The sequence below is a fragment of the Erithacus rubecula genome (assembly GCF_903797595.1).
Source record: "Erithacus rubecula genome assembly, chromosome: 25".
In the NCBI taxonomy this organism is placed as follows: Eukaryota; Metazoa; Chordata; class Aves; order Passeriformes; family Muscicapidae; genus Erithacus; species Erithacus rubecula.
The window spans coordinates 5,509,708-5,524,056 of NC_136677.1; the positions used below are offsets into that span (position 1 = coordinate 5,509,708).

Sequence of the window (14,349 nt, forward strand, 5' to 3'; positions counted from 1 at the left end):
CTTTGAAAACTTCACACCTCGATGTGCAATTCCTTTGAGATTGGCAGGGAAAAGACAATGGTGAATGGAGACAGAAACTCACAGGTCTTCATCAGCATAAGAAAGCTGCTGCTTTGGGATCTTGAAAGTGGTGCTGGGCTGGGACCTCATGTTCCAGATCACTGGAGCTGCCAAATCCACACATTTCAGGGCAGCAATGATTGGCACAGCAGGCAGGGATGGCTCATGCCTTTCTGCACATGGAACTGATGCAACAGAGGGTTGCTGGGTGTCTGGTTCTTCTCCCAGGATTTTCTTTTTCCTTGGCTGAGTCCTCAAGCTCCTCTGAGGCTTTGACCTGGTCCTGAGTTTGGGGTGTTTTCAAGGGCTTTGTGGTTTGATCTCTGTAGAATGAGAGGCTCTGCCCTCTCTCTGCCATGGCAAGAGGAGACAAACCCCAGGCCAAGTTTATATGAACTCTTCATGGTGGCCAACCTTGGACATGTCAAACAGCCCAGGCAGTGCTTTGGGCCACCAAAAATGGTGTCCACCAGTTTGAGCTGGCTCTGACTTTCCAGCCCCAGCAGTGTCCCCAAAGTCCCTCCTTCCCTATGGCAGCCACTGCTGCCATCCCCCTGCTCAGGCTCGTTCCTTGTGCTCTGACTCCTGGCATGCCCTCAGGTTGGTGTGAGGCACAGCTCCTTCTCTGGCAGCTTCCCTGGCCTGCCCTGCCAGAACAGTTAATTATTCAGGGCTCAACTGTGTCTAGATCAGATGGTTCATATTAGGATTATCAACAGGATATCAGGTTCACGTTAAGATTATCCACACAGGCAGCTGAGCCACCTTGGGTGAGATGGGCTGAGCCCTCATTTTGTGGGAATCTCCTCACAGAAGATGCCAAGGACAGGGATTTCTGTGTTAGGAACTTGGACTTCTGCTGGCTGGAGTGTGAGCAGCAGGGGGATCTGGCAAGTCATGAGGAGGAATAATAAATGTCCATGCAAACACAGGCAGCTCAGGGGAATAGAATAAAGTTATGAGTTCACCAAAAGATCTGTTCATCTTTTCACTATGAAATTCATCCATGGAATCACAGAATTGCTCAGTTTGGAAAGACCTCCAAGATCATCAAGTCCAGGCTTTACCTGGCACTGCCAAGGCCACCACTAACCCATGTCCCCAAGTTCTAAATCCCTTCAGGCATGGGGACTCCACCACTGCCCAGGGCAGACTGTGCCAGGGCTCTTCAGCCTTTTTGGAGAAGAAATTGCTCCTAACATCTGATATAAACTTCTGCTGTTTGTTCTCATCCTATTACTTGTTACTTCAGACAAGGAACCAACCCCATTCAGGCAGCTGTAGAGAGCAATAAAGTCTCTCCTGTGCCTCGTTTTCACCAGCTGAAACAACCCCAGCTCCCTCAGCCATCCATAAATCCATCCATAAATCCATCCATCCATCCATCCATTCATCCATCCATCCCCAAAATTATGGTAAAGCCCCTGTTCTCTCCCAAGCCTCTGGAATGCCCTTGCCTGCTGCAACTCTGCCCTTCTCAGCCATGTCATGGGAAAACAACCCAGTGTGGCTGTGTCCTGGCACAACAGACTGACCTAAAGAGCTCTGTGATTGTCTGTCTCCATAAAACAGCATGAAGTGGTATTAAAAAAAAAAAAAAAGACATCTGCAAGAGTAACAACCATGAAGTTCTTCACTACCCACTTCAGTAACAAAGTGGAGCTAAGCAATAAATACTGGTTGATGCTTTACAAACAACCTCCTAATCCAGAGACATCATCCTGCCTTTTCCCTTTGCTTTAATATTTGCCTGCAGCTTCTAGAGCAGAACAGAAAGCCAAAGGGGTGTCTCTGGGATGGGCTGTACAAGGGTAGGTGCTGTACCCCAAAGAGCTGTGCCAAGAAAACTCCATGCCAGCTGGAGAGGGTGCTCAGGGTGCACAGGTACCACTGCCCCAGCTTTGGGGAGGAAGGGATCAGCTTGTCCCTTGCTTCTCCTTTTGCTGCTTCCTGATGAGCTGAACCTGACTGGATCCACATCCCAGCAGCTGATCCATGGCAGGAGGAGCCCTCTGGCTGCCAGTCCACTCATGGTACTGGGGAAGTCACCAGGACACCTGGAGGGCATGTGGGACCCACTGGGTTTGTTGTGGGACACCAGCAGCCACTGGGTTTTCCCATTTTCCTGCCATGGCTGCTGGCTGGCATTCTGCAGCTCTCCTGAGTCTCTTTTGGCAGAGGTGTCTCCAAGGGTGGCACTTGGGGGATGAGTCAAATGAGCAACAGCTGAGGCTGCTGCAGTCACCAAATCCCACTGGTTTGCTGGGGCAGAGAAGTGACAGGAGTAGATGCTCACAGAATTGTCCCTCCACTTAAACACACCTCTACCCCCAAAATCTGCAACAAAGGAGCAAAGAGGGAATCAAGGAGTGAAATCCCTTAGAACAGCTCCTGCAGGGCTGTGGTGGCTGCCACCTCTGTCCCCATCCCACATCCTCCTTGCACACTCTGCTTCACCCTTCATGCCTGGCTCTCCCTGGCCACATTCTTCCCTTTCTGGCAGAAAAGCCTCAAACAGAGCTGAAGGCCTCTTAAATCAACGTCTCTCCTGACTCAGAAGCTGTAAGAGGATTCATTATTTATGTGGCAGAAACACAAAAGCTTAGCATATTTTAAGCTGTCTGAAACAACTTCAAGGCAACTCTTCCTCTGTCTTCTTTTTTTTTTTTTTTTTTAACAAAACACATTGAGATGTCTCTGAACGGAGCGAGGGGGAAACTGTTTTTTTTAATTCCAAAAGATAAAATAATATGTACAGATTGAGGGAGAGAATGAAAAAACCTCTGTAATCTAGTTTGGGATCACCAAGGAATGCCCATCAGGGGATGTTCCCTGTGAGATGTTGGTATAATCCTTGGACAGACTCTATGGATGTTATGGCAGTGGGAGAGGTCAAGGAGACAGCTCTGCTCCTTCACAGGCACACTCCTTCAGAGCAGCAGCAGAGGAGGTGCTGGGTGTCTTTTTTCCCCTCTTTCTCCCCATTTTTCCATTTTCAATTTAGTCACAGCATCTCTAATTTCCTTAGATCTGAAGCCACCTCGTGAGACTGGAAGGGAATGATATAGAAGAAAGATGAGGGGAAAAAAACCCCACCAGTAATCTTGTAAAAGTCAGTTTTGAAAAATCAATTTTCTTGTGTGACAAGATTTGCTTAAGGCTTTTCGTTCTGTGAAATCAGCCCATCATCCTGCAGGGACGCATGAAGGAAGTGGCAAGTGTGGTTTGGAATAACTCAGATTAAAGACTGCTAAATTAGGCTCAAAAAGCTGCCACTTCTTGCAAAAGGGAGAGGAGATGTGGCCAGAGGAGGCAATGCTGCTCCCTTCTGAATCACATCCCCAGCTCCAGGAGCAAGTTTGGAAGGAGGGGTGAGTGGCAAGGCTGGGGAACACACCCACAGCCCCAAGGTGAGATGCTGCTTTGGAGACTGGTTCACTCTAACATTGGGAAAGGCTGGAGCATCCCCACAGTGCTGGCAGCTCCTGGGAGGCTGGGATGGTGATGGGCACTACCATGGGGCACCCCATGTCTCTGTGAGCTCTCTTGGAACACCAACCCTGTGGCAGCCCCACCCTGGGAGAGGCTCCATCCAGCCCTGGGCTGGCTGCCCATCACTCCTTGCTTTGATGCCTTTCATCATCTCTACATCAGGGATGGTGCTCACCAGTACACAGAGTTTTCTTTCCCCCCCTCCATCAGACTCTCTCTTCTCTCCTCTCTCTCCTAATTAGTTGAAGCTGCCTCTGAACATCTCCCACCTGCTTGTTCCCATTATCTTGACAAGCCAGGGAATAGGAAGACAAATCTCCCTGTCCTCACACCTCCATGAGCAAAGGCTCTTCCAGCCCTGTCTTCCCAGTCTCACCTGGAGCTCTGTGCCTTGGCAGAGCCCCCCCCCAGCAGCCCAGTCTCACTTCCCAGCTGCAGGGATAGTTGTGCCTTTTATTTTACTTTATTTCCTTTTTTTTTAAGCCTGTCTCTCCACCTGCCACCCAGCCACACTCCGCTCCCTGTCACAGGGAGCTGGCAGATGGGGTTGATGCATCATGAAGGAGATCTGAAGAATTCATTTCCTGGTATTTTTTTTGTCCCCCAGCTTTCATTTTCACTTCAGAGCAAAGGTCCAGTTGTCTGGAAGGAAGCTACAAAGACAAACCCAGGCAGGAAAACAGAGATAGTCAGGAAAAATGTTACAGTGCCGATAACTTGAGACCTCAGTGTGCTTTGCATTTATTTCAACTCCAGCTTTAGCTGCATTTTGCTATGTCTATAAATTAGATTTATTCTGTTACTGCTGTGAAATGCCTGCAGGCCCCTTCCCCACTCCAGCTTCTGTTCCCTCCTGTGCCAAGTTTGGCACTGGGGGGCAGAGGGAGAGGTGACAGCCCTGCCTAGGGACAGACGGCAGCAGCAGATGGCAGCGGGGCAGGAGGGCAACAAAAACTGCACATTGGCACAAATGAGAGCTTTGCCAGGCTGGACTGCAGGAGGGAGCTGACTGGGGGGAAGAAAGTCCAAAGCATGCCAAGAAATGGCAGCAAAACCAAACTTGTGGGTGATACAACTGTCCCTGAAAAGGGATCTTATATCCTGAGACAATGAAACTGAAACCCACTGAAACCCATGGTATCATTTAGGATTTCTATTGGTCTTTAACTTTACTAGATGATTGATCTTTTCTCACCTAGAATCTCAAAATAATGATAGTTCTCAACTTATAATTTCACTGGTTAGAATCCCAATCCCCCTAAACCCTATAAAAACCCCTTGCTGTGCCATGCTGGATTTTGCTGCTAGAACCCTTCAAAGAAATAAAGCCACCTTAGGAACCTCTATGGCAGCTCCTTGGATCTCATTCCTAGCTAGCTGAGAAGCTGACCCTCTGCCTCAGGGGCTCCTGGAGTTACCCAGACCCCATAGCAGCCTGAAGCTAGAACTATCCTGGCCCCAGCAGCTACACAAACTGACAAAAAAACCATTTCAAGATGCTGAAATGCCTCTGGTCTGGACCAGACATTTGTTGAGCTGCTCCCCACCTCATCCCTCTGCAGCCTTCTGGGCAGCTGGGACTCCTGAGACCCTGAAGAAGCTGTTGTGGGGCTGCCCCAGGTCATAGAATCCCAGAATAGTTTGGGTGGGAAAGGACCTTAATGCTCATCTCATTCCAACACTCTCCAAGCTGCTCCAAGGCCCGTGCAGCCCAGGGCTCTGTGCAGTCCCCAGAGGAGAAATCTGGGTGATTTTCCCATGAGTGGGACACTGAGTGCAATGGATGTGGAGAAAAGTGCCCGTGCACACACAGACTTCACACCTTGTCTGCAGCCTCTGGGGCCCTGCAGCATTTCAAACCCTTTGACCCCTTTCAAGTATGAAGAGAGGCATGATTGTAATTTAATAAGAGTTAATATGGCAGATCCCCTTTCCTTGGCCAGTCTGGTTGTGGTCTTGGTGATCAGCAGCTCTGGGAATGCAGGGCACAAGGGGTTGGTCACTTTTATCCTGGGCCTTCCATGAAGAGGCAGAGGAAAGCAAGGAACACAAAAACACACCAGCTCTCAGGGAGACACTTTTGAAAGCCACCATGTTTAATATATCCAGGTTTTATAGTGCCAGAAGAGGGAAAACAGCCCCTGCTCTGGCTTGGCCAGAGGCAGTGCCCATTAAGTGGCTCTTTGCCACTTCTCTCTCAAAGGTTGCCAATGAAATCATTGCCCTGAATCTCTGATCTGCTTCCCACAATCCAAAAATCCCTTCTGGCCTTTACAGCCTATGGATCTCTGAATATATTCAGCTGAATGGAAGAGGTAGGGACAGCTCTGGTGTCATGAAAGGGTGTTAAACTCCAAATATGCCTTTCCCTGGCCTTTCACCCAGGAACAGGGGTCTGTGCACATCCAGAAGCTTGGCTGCTCAAGCACAGGAGCAATGGAGATCTAGATGGAACAGAAACATCTTGCTCCCCTGTCTGGGGTGATTTCTCCTTCTGCTCATCTGGCCTGGCAGCAGCAAACCATTCCCATGGCTCTTCCCTCCCTAAGACCTGAATTCCTGGACTCTGTTATAGATGTGGCTTCCTCATGCTCAGATAAAACAGGGTGCACCCATTTATGAGCCCAGCTCTCCTCATTGCCTGGGTGTGGGAAGCAGTTTGATTTCACTTTCCCTTTTATCCTGCTCAGGATGTATCCCTGGGGGCAGACCTCTGGCATGGGAACAGGTCTGATCCCTGGGAAGTGAGTGTGAGGAATTAGGGATGGGATTCCCTGGGTTCTCTTGTGAATCAGTCATGTAGGATAAGTGGAAACAGCCTCAGACTTCATCAAGGGAGGTTTGGATTGGACATTGGGAGACATTTCTTCACTAAAATGTGGGTCAGACATTTGAACAGGCTGCCCAGGACAGTGGTGGAGTTCCCAACCCTGGATGTGGCACTTGGGGACATGGGTTAGTGGTGGCCTTGGAAGTGCAGGGGTAACAGTTGGACTCCATGATTTTAGAGGGTTTTCCCAACCTCATTGATTCTGTGATTCCACAACTTGCTGACCTTCATTCTGGGCTTCCCCCCTGCCATAACCAACCTCAGGGATGGCAGGGAATGTCTTTGGCTCTTTCCTTAGGATTTGTTTTGGAGAAGCTGGGTCTGTGTGATGAGCCCATGGCTGGTGATGGAAGTGCTCCTGGCAGTGAGTTGGTCCATCCAGCCACATCCACTGGGGCAGTCAAAGGCAATGACTCTGCCAAGCCAAGCAAGGGCTGGCCAGCTGCTCATCTCCTCCTCCATTCCCCATCCCTTTGATGAGGCTTTCCCAGTTTTTTGTTGCTTTTCCTGCTCTTTACCAGGCACCAAAACAGTGCTGAGCCACGAGGGAGCTGGTTCAAGAGGCTGAGCAAACTTCCAAACCATTTCCAGCAGGACATGGGGCACGTGCTCTTGAAGAACTTGACTCCCCATGGAGCTGAGGCATCTCATGAGTAAATCTGGTGAGATGCCAGCAGGTCCCCAAGTGATGCAGACAGAGCTTGAAGGGTAAAGAGCAGCAGCAAAGCTCTGTGGAGCTTGAACTTCTCCCCAGATTTGTTCAAACAAGCTGTGGGAGTGTGTCTCAGTGGGAGGAAAGTCTCCAGTGTAGGGCAGGCAGGCCAAAGCACAGATGATGCATGTTGTGATTTTCTCTTTCTCTATCACAGCTTCTTGATATCAGGTGAAATTTTTCTGCATCTACCCCAACTCACAAAAATCTGCCACTTTTTTTCCCAAAGCCAGCAACCAAAACACCCCAAACCTGCACCTGGGCATGTCCAGATCTACCAAAGGCACTTGGGCTCTTCATCCATTTGTTTCCCTAAAGCTGGGTGGGAAATGCCTATCCTATGGAGGAGGCTGGAGGAACAGGACCAGGATGTTTTCCCTGTTGCTGTCCCTTTGTTTTCCCTGGGCACAGCCAGGGGGAATTCAGGAGACTGCCTCCCAGCAGGTGTGCATGAGCCCCACACCTTTAAAGAAAACCTCGTTAAGAAGCAGTTGAGTTTGGATTAATATTTGATGAGCGACAGCGAGCTGCTGTTCAGAGATAAAACAGTATTTACTGAGCAAGGGCTTTCCTGCTGGCCTCAGCTTACTGAGCCAACAAACAAACAGTGCTCCAGGGGGAAGCACTGGGGAGAGGTCAGGGGATGCTGTGGGGTGGGTCTGAGCTGGGCACAGCAGGATAGGGGATGGTGGGGCTCCAGCCCTGAGCTGCAGCTGCCCCTCACACTGCTGGCTGATGCTGGAGGATTTGGGCACCCTGGGCTTCAGCCCAGCAAGGGTGTGTGGAACTTGCTTGGACTGCACCTGCTGTGATCCCTGTTTGGCTGTGGGATGGGAAGAAGTGGGGCAGCAGCATCCCTTGAATAGCTGACAAAAATGCCCCCCAGCTCCTCCTGACCTCTGCTCCTGCTGCAGCACCTGCTGGACCTTCTGCAGCATCCCTCAGCTATGGAGAGCTGTTTCTTGCTCACAGCTGCCATGCTCAACACCTGCAGCAGCTGGGAGGGATGTCTGTGTGTGTGTGTGCCAGTCCCACACCTTTCTTTGGAAGAGCTGTGGTCCCCAGAACTGCAGCTGGTGCTGGAGGGTGGCTCCACATGTCCCCCTCTGCCATCAAAGATAACATTATTTGCAAAGGTCTCTGCCAGCCCTGGGGGTGAGAGCTCCGTGTGGATGCACAGAATGAGATTTGTATCACTGCCCTGCCTGCACCAACTCCCCATCACTCCACAAAAATAATCATCAGCCCAGGAGCCCGACAGGCTCAGGGACTCTGCCTCCTGCAATATTAAACCTTCCCATTTTCCTCTGCCACTTTAAAGATTCTCTTTCTTACAGCGAGTGATAAATAATAACAGCAAAAAAACACCCCACAGACACACAACAGACATCAAAAGCCACGAGAAGATTGGCAAATAGAGAGATCTGAGGGGAGCAAAGAGGAGGCCTGGTTGGGAGTCAGTTCACGTAGCCCTGACTTCTGTTGCTTTCCATTAATTTTACCCAACGTTGCAGGTAGCAGAACAACAGCAACAGCTAATTACTCTTCCTTTCCCATTCCTGCCTGTGTGCTTGCAGCAAAGGAAAGCCAGTACATTCCCAAACTCCCCCTCTCCACCCCAGACCTGCCCAGGAAGCCAGACAGGTGGGTGTTGAGGTGGGATGTGTTTGCTGCTCCAGCCTGGCACTGGGATGCTCCCCCAGCAAAAGGGCTGGCAGAGGCTGGCAGTGCTCAAGGGAGGGGCAGAGGAAAGTTTGGAGTGGTCCCTACCACCCTGTGTGATGAGCCCATGGCTGGTGATGGAAGTGCTCCTGGCAGTGAGTTGGTCCATCCAGCCACATCCACTGGGGCAGTCAAAGGCAATGACTCTGCCAAGCCAAGCAAGGGCTGGCCAGCTGCTCATCCCCTCCTCCATTCCCCATCCCTTTGATGAGGCTTTCCCAGTTTTTTGCTGCTTTTCCTGCTCTTTGCCAGGCACCAAAGCAGTGCTGAGCCACGAGGGAGCTGGTTCAAGAGGCTGAGCAAACTTCCAAACCATTTCCAGCAGGACATGGGGCACGTGCTCTTGAAGAACTTGACTCCCCATGGAGCCTGAGGCATCTCATGAGTAAATCCCAAAATGGTGCAGACAGGGCTTGAAGGGTAAAGAGCAGCAGCAAAGCTCTGTGGAGCCTGAACTTCTCCCCAGGTTTGTTCAAACAAGCTGTGGGAGTGTGTCTCAGTGGGAGGAATGTCTCCAGTGTAGGGCAGGCAGGCCAAAGCACAGATGATGCACCAGGGAGCCTCTTCAGGCTGAAGCAATGGGGACACATCCATGGAAATGCTGCTGGGGAGCCCAGGTCCCCTCGAGCCTTCTCCCTGTGGAGGATGCTGCACTGGCAGCACCAAGGAGCTCTGTGGTGGGCTGAGCTGCTCTCCAGCTCCCCAGGGAACCTGAGGTGGGATAAACCCAGGCCAGATGGCAATAAGACCCCACAGAAGCTGTGGGATGTGCTGTGCAAAGCTTGCTCGATATGGAAGGAGGGAAAACATCCAAATGAGCAAACCCCTGTGCCAGAGGGTTAATTCACCCCTGTGCCAGAACCCCCATCTCTGGATCACTCTGACACCTCACCAGCCTCTGCCCGCCACTTGCTTTGGGTGACACTGGCCTGTCCTGTGTCCAAAAGCGAGTGACAGCCCAGGTGACATCGAGGGCTGACAAATCTCCCTGGGGAAATGCTGCTCCTGGTCAGGATAGGCTGCTGCCAGCCAGGGGGGAGGGCTGGGATTTCAGCTCCAGCACCCTCAGCTAAGGACAGGAGCAGAGGAGCTGCAGCACAGGAGACCCTGCCCCAGCCCTGCTGCTTCCCAACACCACGAGATGCCAGCAGATTTTAAAGAAAGGTTCTCACTTAGAAAATGCCACTGAGGCCAAAGATTTTGTGAAAACCTGTCAGTTTTAAGAAAATGCCATTAACCCTCTGCCTTCAGAAGCGAAGACACAGTGCAGGCTGGAACTTTCCACTCTGGCTCTGGGAGTGAATTGCTCCAAGGTCTCTTTTCCCACCAGGTCATTAAAATCGACCCGTGTGTGATTATATAATCAAAGCATGAAGAAAACTTCCTAAGAAAAAAGTAACTCAATTTCATCAAAACTATGTTCTCTATAGGGGCAGAGGGGGCTTTTTGTCCCTTGTTTCTTTTCTCTTGCCCTCCAAACCAAGAGAATGAGAGATTTGGGTTTAAATTCTTGGGTTGGCAGGACCATGGAGGTGCTTTAGTGGCTTCATCCTAACAAAGATCCCAGTTCATGGATGCTTCCCAAGGGAACATCTCTGGGTGAGATATTTGACCTCACGTGCTTTTCCCAGGAAGAAAACCCAGGGTGCAAACCCAATGGCTCCTCAAAAACTCCAGCAAGGTGACAGCTTGCTGAGGTAGTATTAGGAGGGATGGCTGTGGATTTATGCCCACAAAAGGGGATTAAGGTGCTTTAAACATTCTTCCTTTGTGTCCAGAGTTATTTACTGACAAACATATTGGGTAGGGGGGGATTAAAAATAAATATTGTCTAAAGATCTGGGATCTCTGTCCAAAGCCATAGGAGGTGTATGAGTGGTCAAGGAGAAAAAACATCAGGCTTCCTACTGGGTTTTTTTAAGGCAGAATAAGTTCATTTTCACTACTGGTGGGGTCCTGAGTGACCCTGGGGATGGCACCAAGCTCATGTTCTGCCTTCTCAAACCTCCAGATGTCTCAGTCCTGGGGCATTACACATCTCATCCTTCTCTCCTGGCCAGTGTTGAGTGCAGGGGGCTCCTTGCTTGGGTGTCCCACTCCAGAGGGCTCCAAGCTTCAGAGCTGAAACATCTGCCACTCTTACATAGTGAAGAGCTTTGGGATCTTATGGAAGGGAAACAAATCCCCCCTCCATCAATCAGAGCCTTTAAACAGAAGGGAGCCCCAGCCAGCACTGCTGAGTCCTGTTTGCTTGCCACAGTGGTAAGGAAAATGCCTCGTGTGAAGTTTACTCAAGAAATGAAAAACTCAAAGTGATTGAATTTGTCATGCTCCTTTTTTTCCCAACACCCAAACACCTTATATGGGAAAGCACAGCCTGAAAAAACATGCAATTAGTTTTAAGAGTAAAATGCATGATGAAATGAATCCCAAAGCCATTTGCAGCAAAGTAGAATCATGGAGACTCAGGGGACAGGAAGGGTGACAAGACCCATCGTCTCAGGATGGGTGAGAAGGAAGGAAAAGGCCAGAGGGGACAGCAAAACCTGCTCTGGAAGGTAGCAGCAAAAATGGGAGAAGAGTGTTGGGTCCACCTCTGCTTGGTGGAGAAAAACAACTTGGCTTGGGTATGGATCCCAGGGGTGGAAACAGCCAGGAGGAATCACAGAATGCCAAAATGGTTTGGGCTGGAAGGAACCTTAAAGCTCTTGTTCCAGCCCTGCCATGGGCAGGGACACCCTCCCCTGTCCCAGGGTGCTCCCAGCCCCATCCAGCCTGGCCTTGGGCACTGCCAGGGATCCAGGGGCAGCCACAGCTGCTCTGGGCACCCTGTGCCAGCCCTGCCCACCCTCACAGGGAACAATTCCTGCTCCATATCCCATCCATCCCTGCCCTCTGGCAGTGGGAGCCATTCCCCCTTGCCCAAAGTCCCTGTCCAAGGAAATGGAAACCCTGGACTGGAGCCTTGCAGGGATCAGCCCAGCTGGGTTCAGGGATGATGTGGAAGGTTTCTTTGTTGAGAACCAGCCTGATGGAGCAGAAGTTTTGCCAGGGTCTTGCCACTGTCTGGTTCCTTAACCAGAGATGGCTGTTTTGCCTTGGAGTGTACCAGAATCAATCCTGGAGTAAGAACCACGTGGGTCCTTCACCCAGCCTGCCACGCTCTTTGTTTTCCTTCCAGCTGTAAATATGAAACCAGGGCTATTTGTATCTTTGACATTAATTGACTTCTCGAATTAATAACTCTTCTGTGTAACCAGGAACACAATTATTGCTTTGTTGTGCTGATATCCAGCTGGAAGGAATAGTTCCTACCAGGAAACTTGATTGTACTAATTAAGCTGTATGAGGCTAACAGGAGGCGGGTCAGGGTAGCCTGTCCCCAGAGGTGCCTCCTGTGCTGATATCCATGGATGGCTCTGCAGAGGCAGAAGGGATGCTGAGCCTGTGTGGCCATGCTCAGGCCTTCCAGGCACAAGGGGTGAGTGGCTGATGGATGAGCTGGGACAGGGATGTACCTGCTTACACAAAGCTCTTTTCTCTCCCAAAGCTGACAGCCTGCCCTGCTTCCCATACCCATATTTTGTCTGCTCAGACAAACACTGTGAGAGGAGAGGTGTTTTCTGATGCAGGAGACATCACACCCAAAGCCAAGGGCCCACAGCAGTGACTCTGCTCAGGGAAAGCATCTGTCTCCTGCTCATCAGTCCCTAGATGAGCACTCACAGAATCACAGAATCTCCTCAGCTGGGAGGCTGCACAACAATCACCCAGTCCAGCCCCTGGCCCTGCACAGACACCCCCAAATCCCACCCTGTGCATCCCTGAGAGCATTGTCCAAACTGTCCTGGAGCTCTGGCAGCCTGAGGGCTGTGCCCATTCCCTGGGGAGCCTGGAGAGTGCCAGCCCCTCTGGGGGAAGAACCTTTTCCCAAAATCCAACCTAAACGTCCCATGGCACAACTCCAGCTGTTCCTTCAGGTCCTTTCCTTGGTCAGCAGGGAGAAGAGAGCACCCATGGGGCTGGCAGGGACCCCATGCACCTCCTGCACCCCAGACCTCTCTCAGCAACAAGCTGACAACATTTCCTCCTGCTCCCAATCTCCTCAACCACCCTGCTCTGAGCTCACCATGGCCAGTGCAGGGGCACTGTGGCTAGCAGAAATCACCCCACCCACTCAGGGAGAATGTCCCACTCAAGGAGATCCCATCCCCTGTGCCCCCTCACATTTCTGGCATCTGCACCTCTGCTCTGGCCCCTCCTGAGCTCATCTCCACTGTGTTGGGCACAGAGAGGCTGCTGCTGGTTGCTTGAGGGTTACAGGGAGATGGTGATAGAGCTGCTTTGTTCAAATCATAAAAGAGTGTGCAGAAAAAGGAGAGGAATTTTCCCATAATAGACTTTTCACTGGGCATGCATTGCTCGCCATGTCCCCAAACAGATGGCAGTGCCAGCTCAGTGCCAGGCCTCTTCATCCATGCCAGACACCAATGAATCCCTGACCTGAAGCTGCTGCAGCAGCAGAATGTGGCAGACACAGTGAGCAGCAGGAGCCTCTCAATGTGCAACAGCAGCATTGAGGACAGAGGAGCCAGCAGAGTGGGGATAAGGACCTGGCACAGAAGGGGTGAGGACCTTGGCACAGAAGGGATAAGGACCTGGCACAGCAGGGATAAGGACTCTGGCACAGCAGGGATAAGGACCTGGCACAGAAGGGGTGAGGACCTTGGCACAGCAGGGATAAGGACCTGGCACAGAAGGGGTGAGGACCTTGACACAGAAGGGATAAGGACCTGGCACAGAAGGGGTGAGGACCTTGACACAGAAGGGATAAGGGCCTGGCACAGCAGGGATGAGGACCTTGATACAGAAGGGATAAGGACCTGGCACAGCAGGGATAAGGACCTGGCACAGCAGGGGTGAGGACCTGGCACAGCAGGGGTGAGGACCTGGCCCACAGGGAGGAGGGGCTGCTCCACCATGCATCCCTCAGCAGGGCAGTGGGGATGAGCCACAGCGAGCACCCAGCAGTAACACAGCAGGAGGGGGGATGGCCACCAGAAACCACAGGCAGAGGTGCTGAGCTCTGCTGGGTCACCTGGGGGACAAGTGTGGCAGAGGGAAGGAGAGATGCTCTCAGCAGAGGGCTGGTCTGAGGTGCCAGGGATGCCAGCAGTGCCACCTTACCTGTACTGGGTGACAGCAGGGTTGGCCTTGGCAGAGCAGTGGAACTTCACAGTGTTGTCCTCCAGCACGGGCTGCGGCTCCACGGACAGGTTCACCAGGGGAGGGTCTGCAGAGACACACAGGCCATGAGCAGCACAGGACACAGAGCAGCCTCCCCCTGCCTGCTGCCCACCAGCTTCTCAGGCTGCAAAGCAAAACCTGGCTGTAATAGAGCCTGGCAAATGCATTGGGACTCCTTGATATCACAGAATCCCAGGATGGTTTGGGTTGGAAGGGACCTTAGAGCTCATCCAGTTCCACCCCCTTCTACTAGACCCCTTCTACTAGACCAAGTTGCTTCAAGTTC

General features: G+C 51.5%; 1 protein-coding gene across 5 annotated transcripts in view; it reads right to left on the reverse strand.

Annotated features, from left to right (window-relative positions):
* The window catches only part of KIRREL3 (kirre like nephrin family adhesion molecule 3), a 352,826-nt gene that overhangs the window by 34,186 nt on the left and 304,291 nt on the right, over window positions 1-14,349 (reverse strand). For all 5 annotated transcript variants that reach the window (XM_079326677.1, XM_079326675.1, XM_079326674.1 and 2 more), the window contains one exon: window positions 14,004-14,109. In XM_079326677.1, the coding sequence (XP_079182803.1) occupies window positions 14,004-14,109 (106 nt within the window). The remainder of the gene's footprint in view (window positions 1-14,003; window positions 14,110-14,349) is intronic.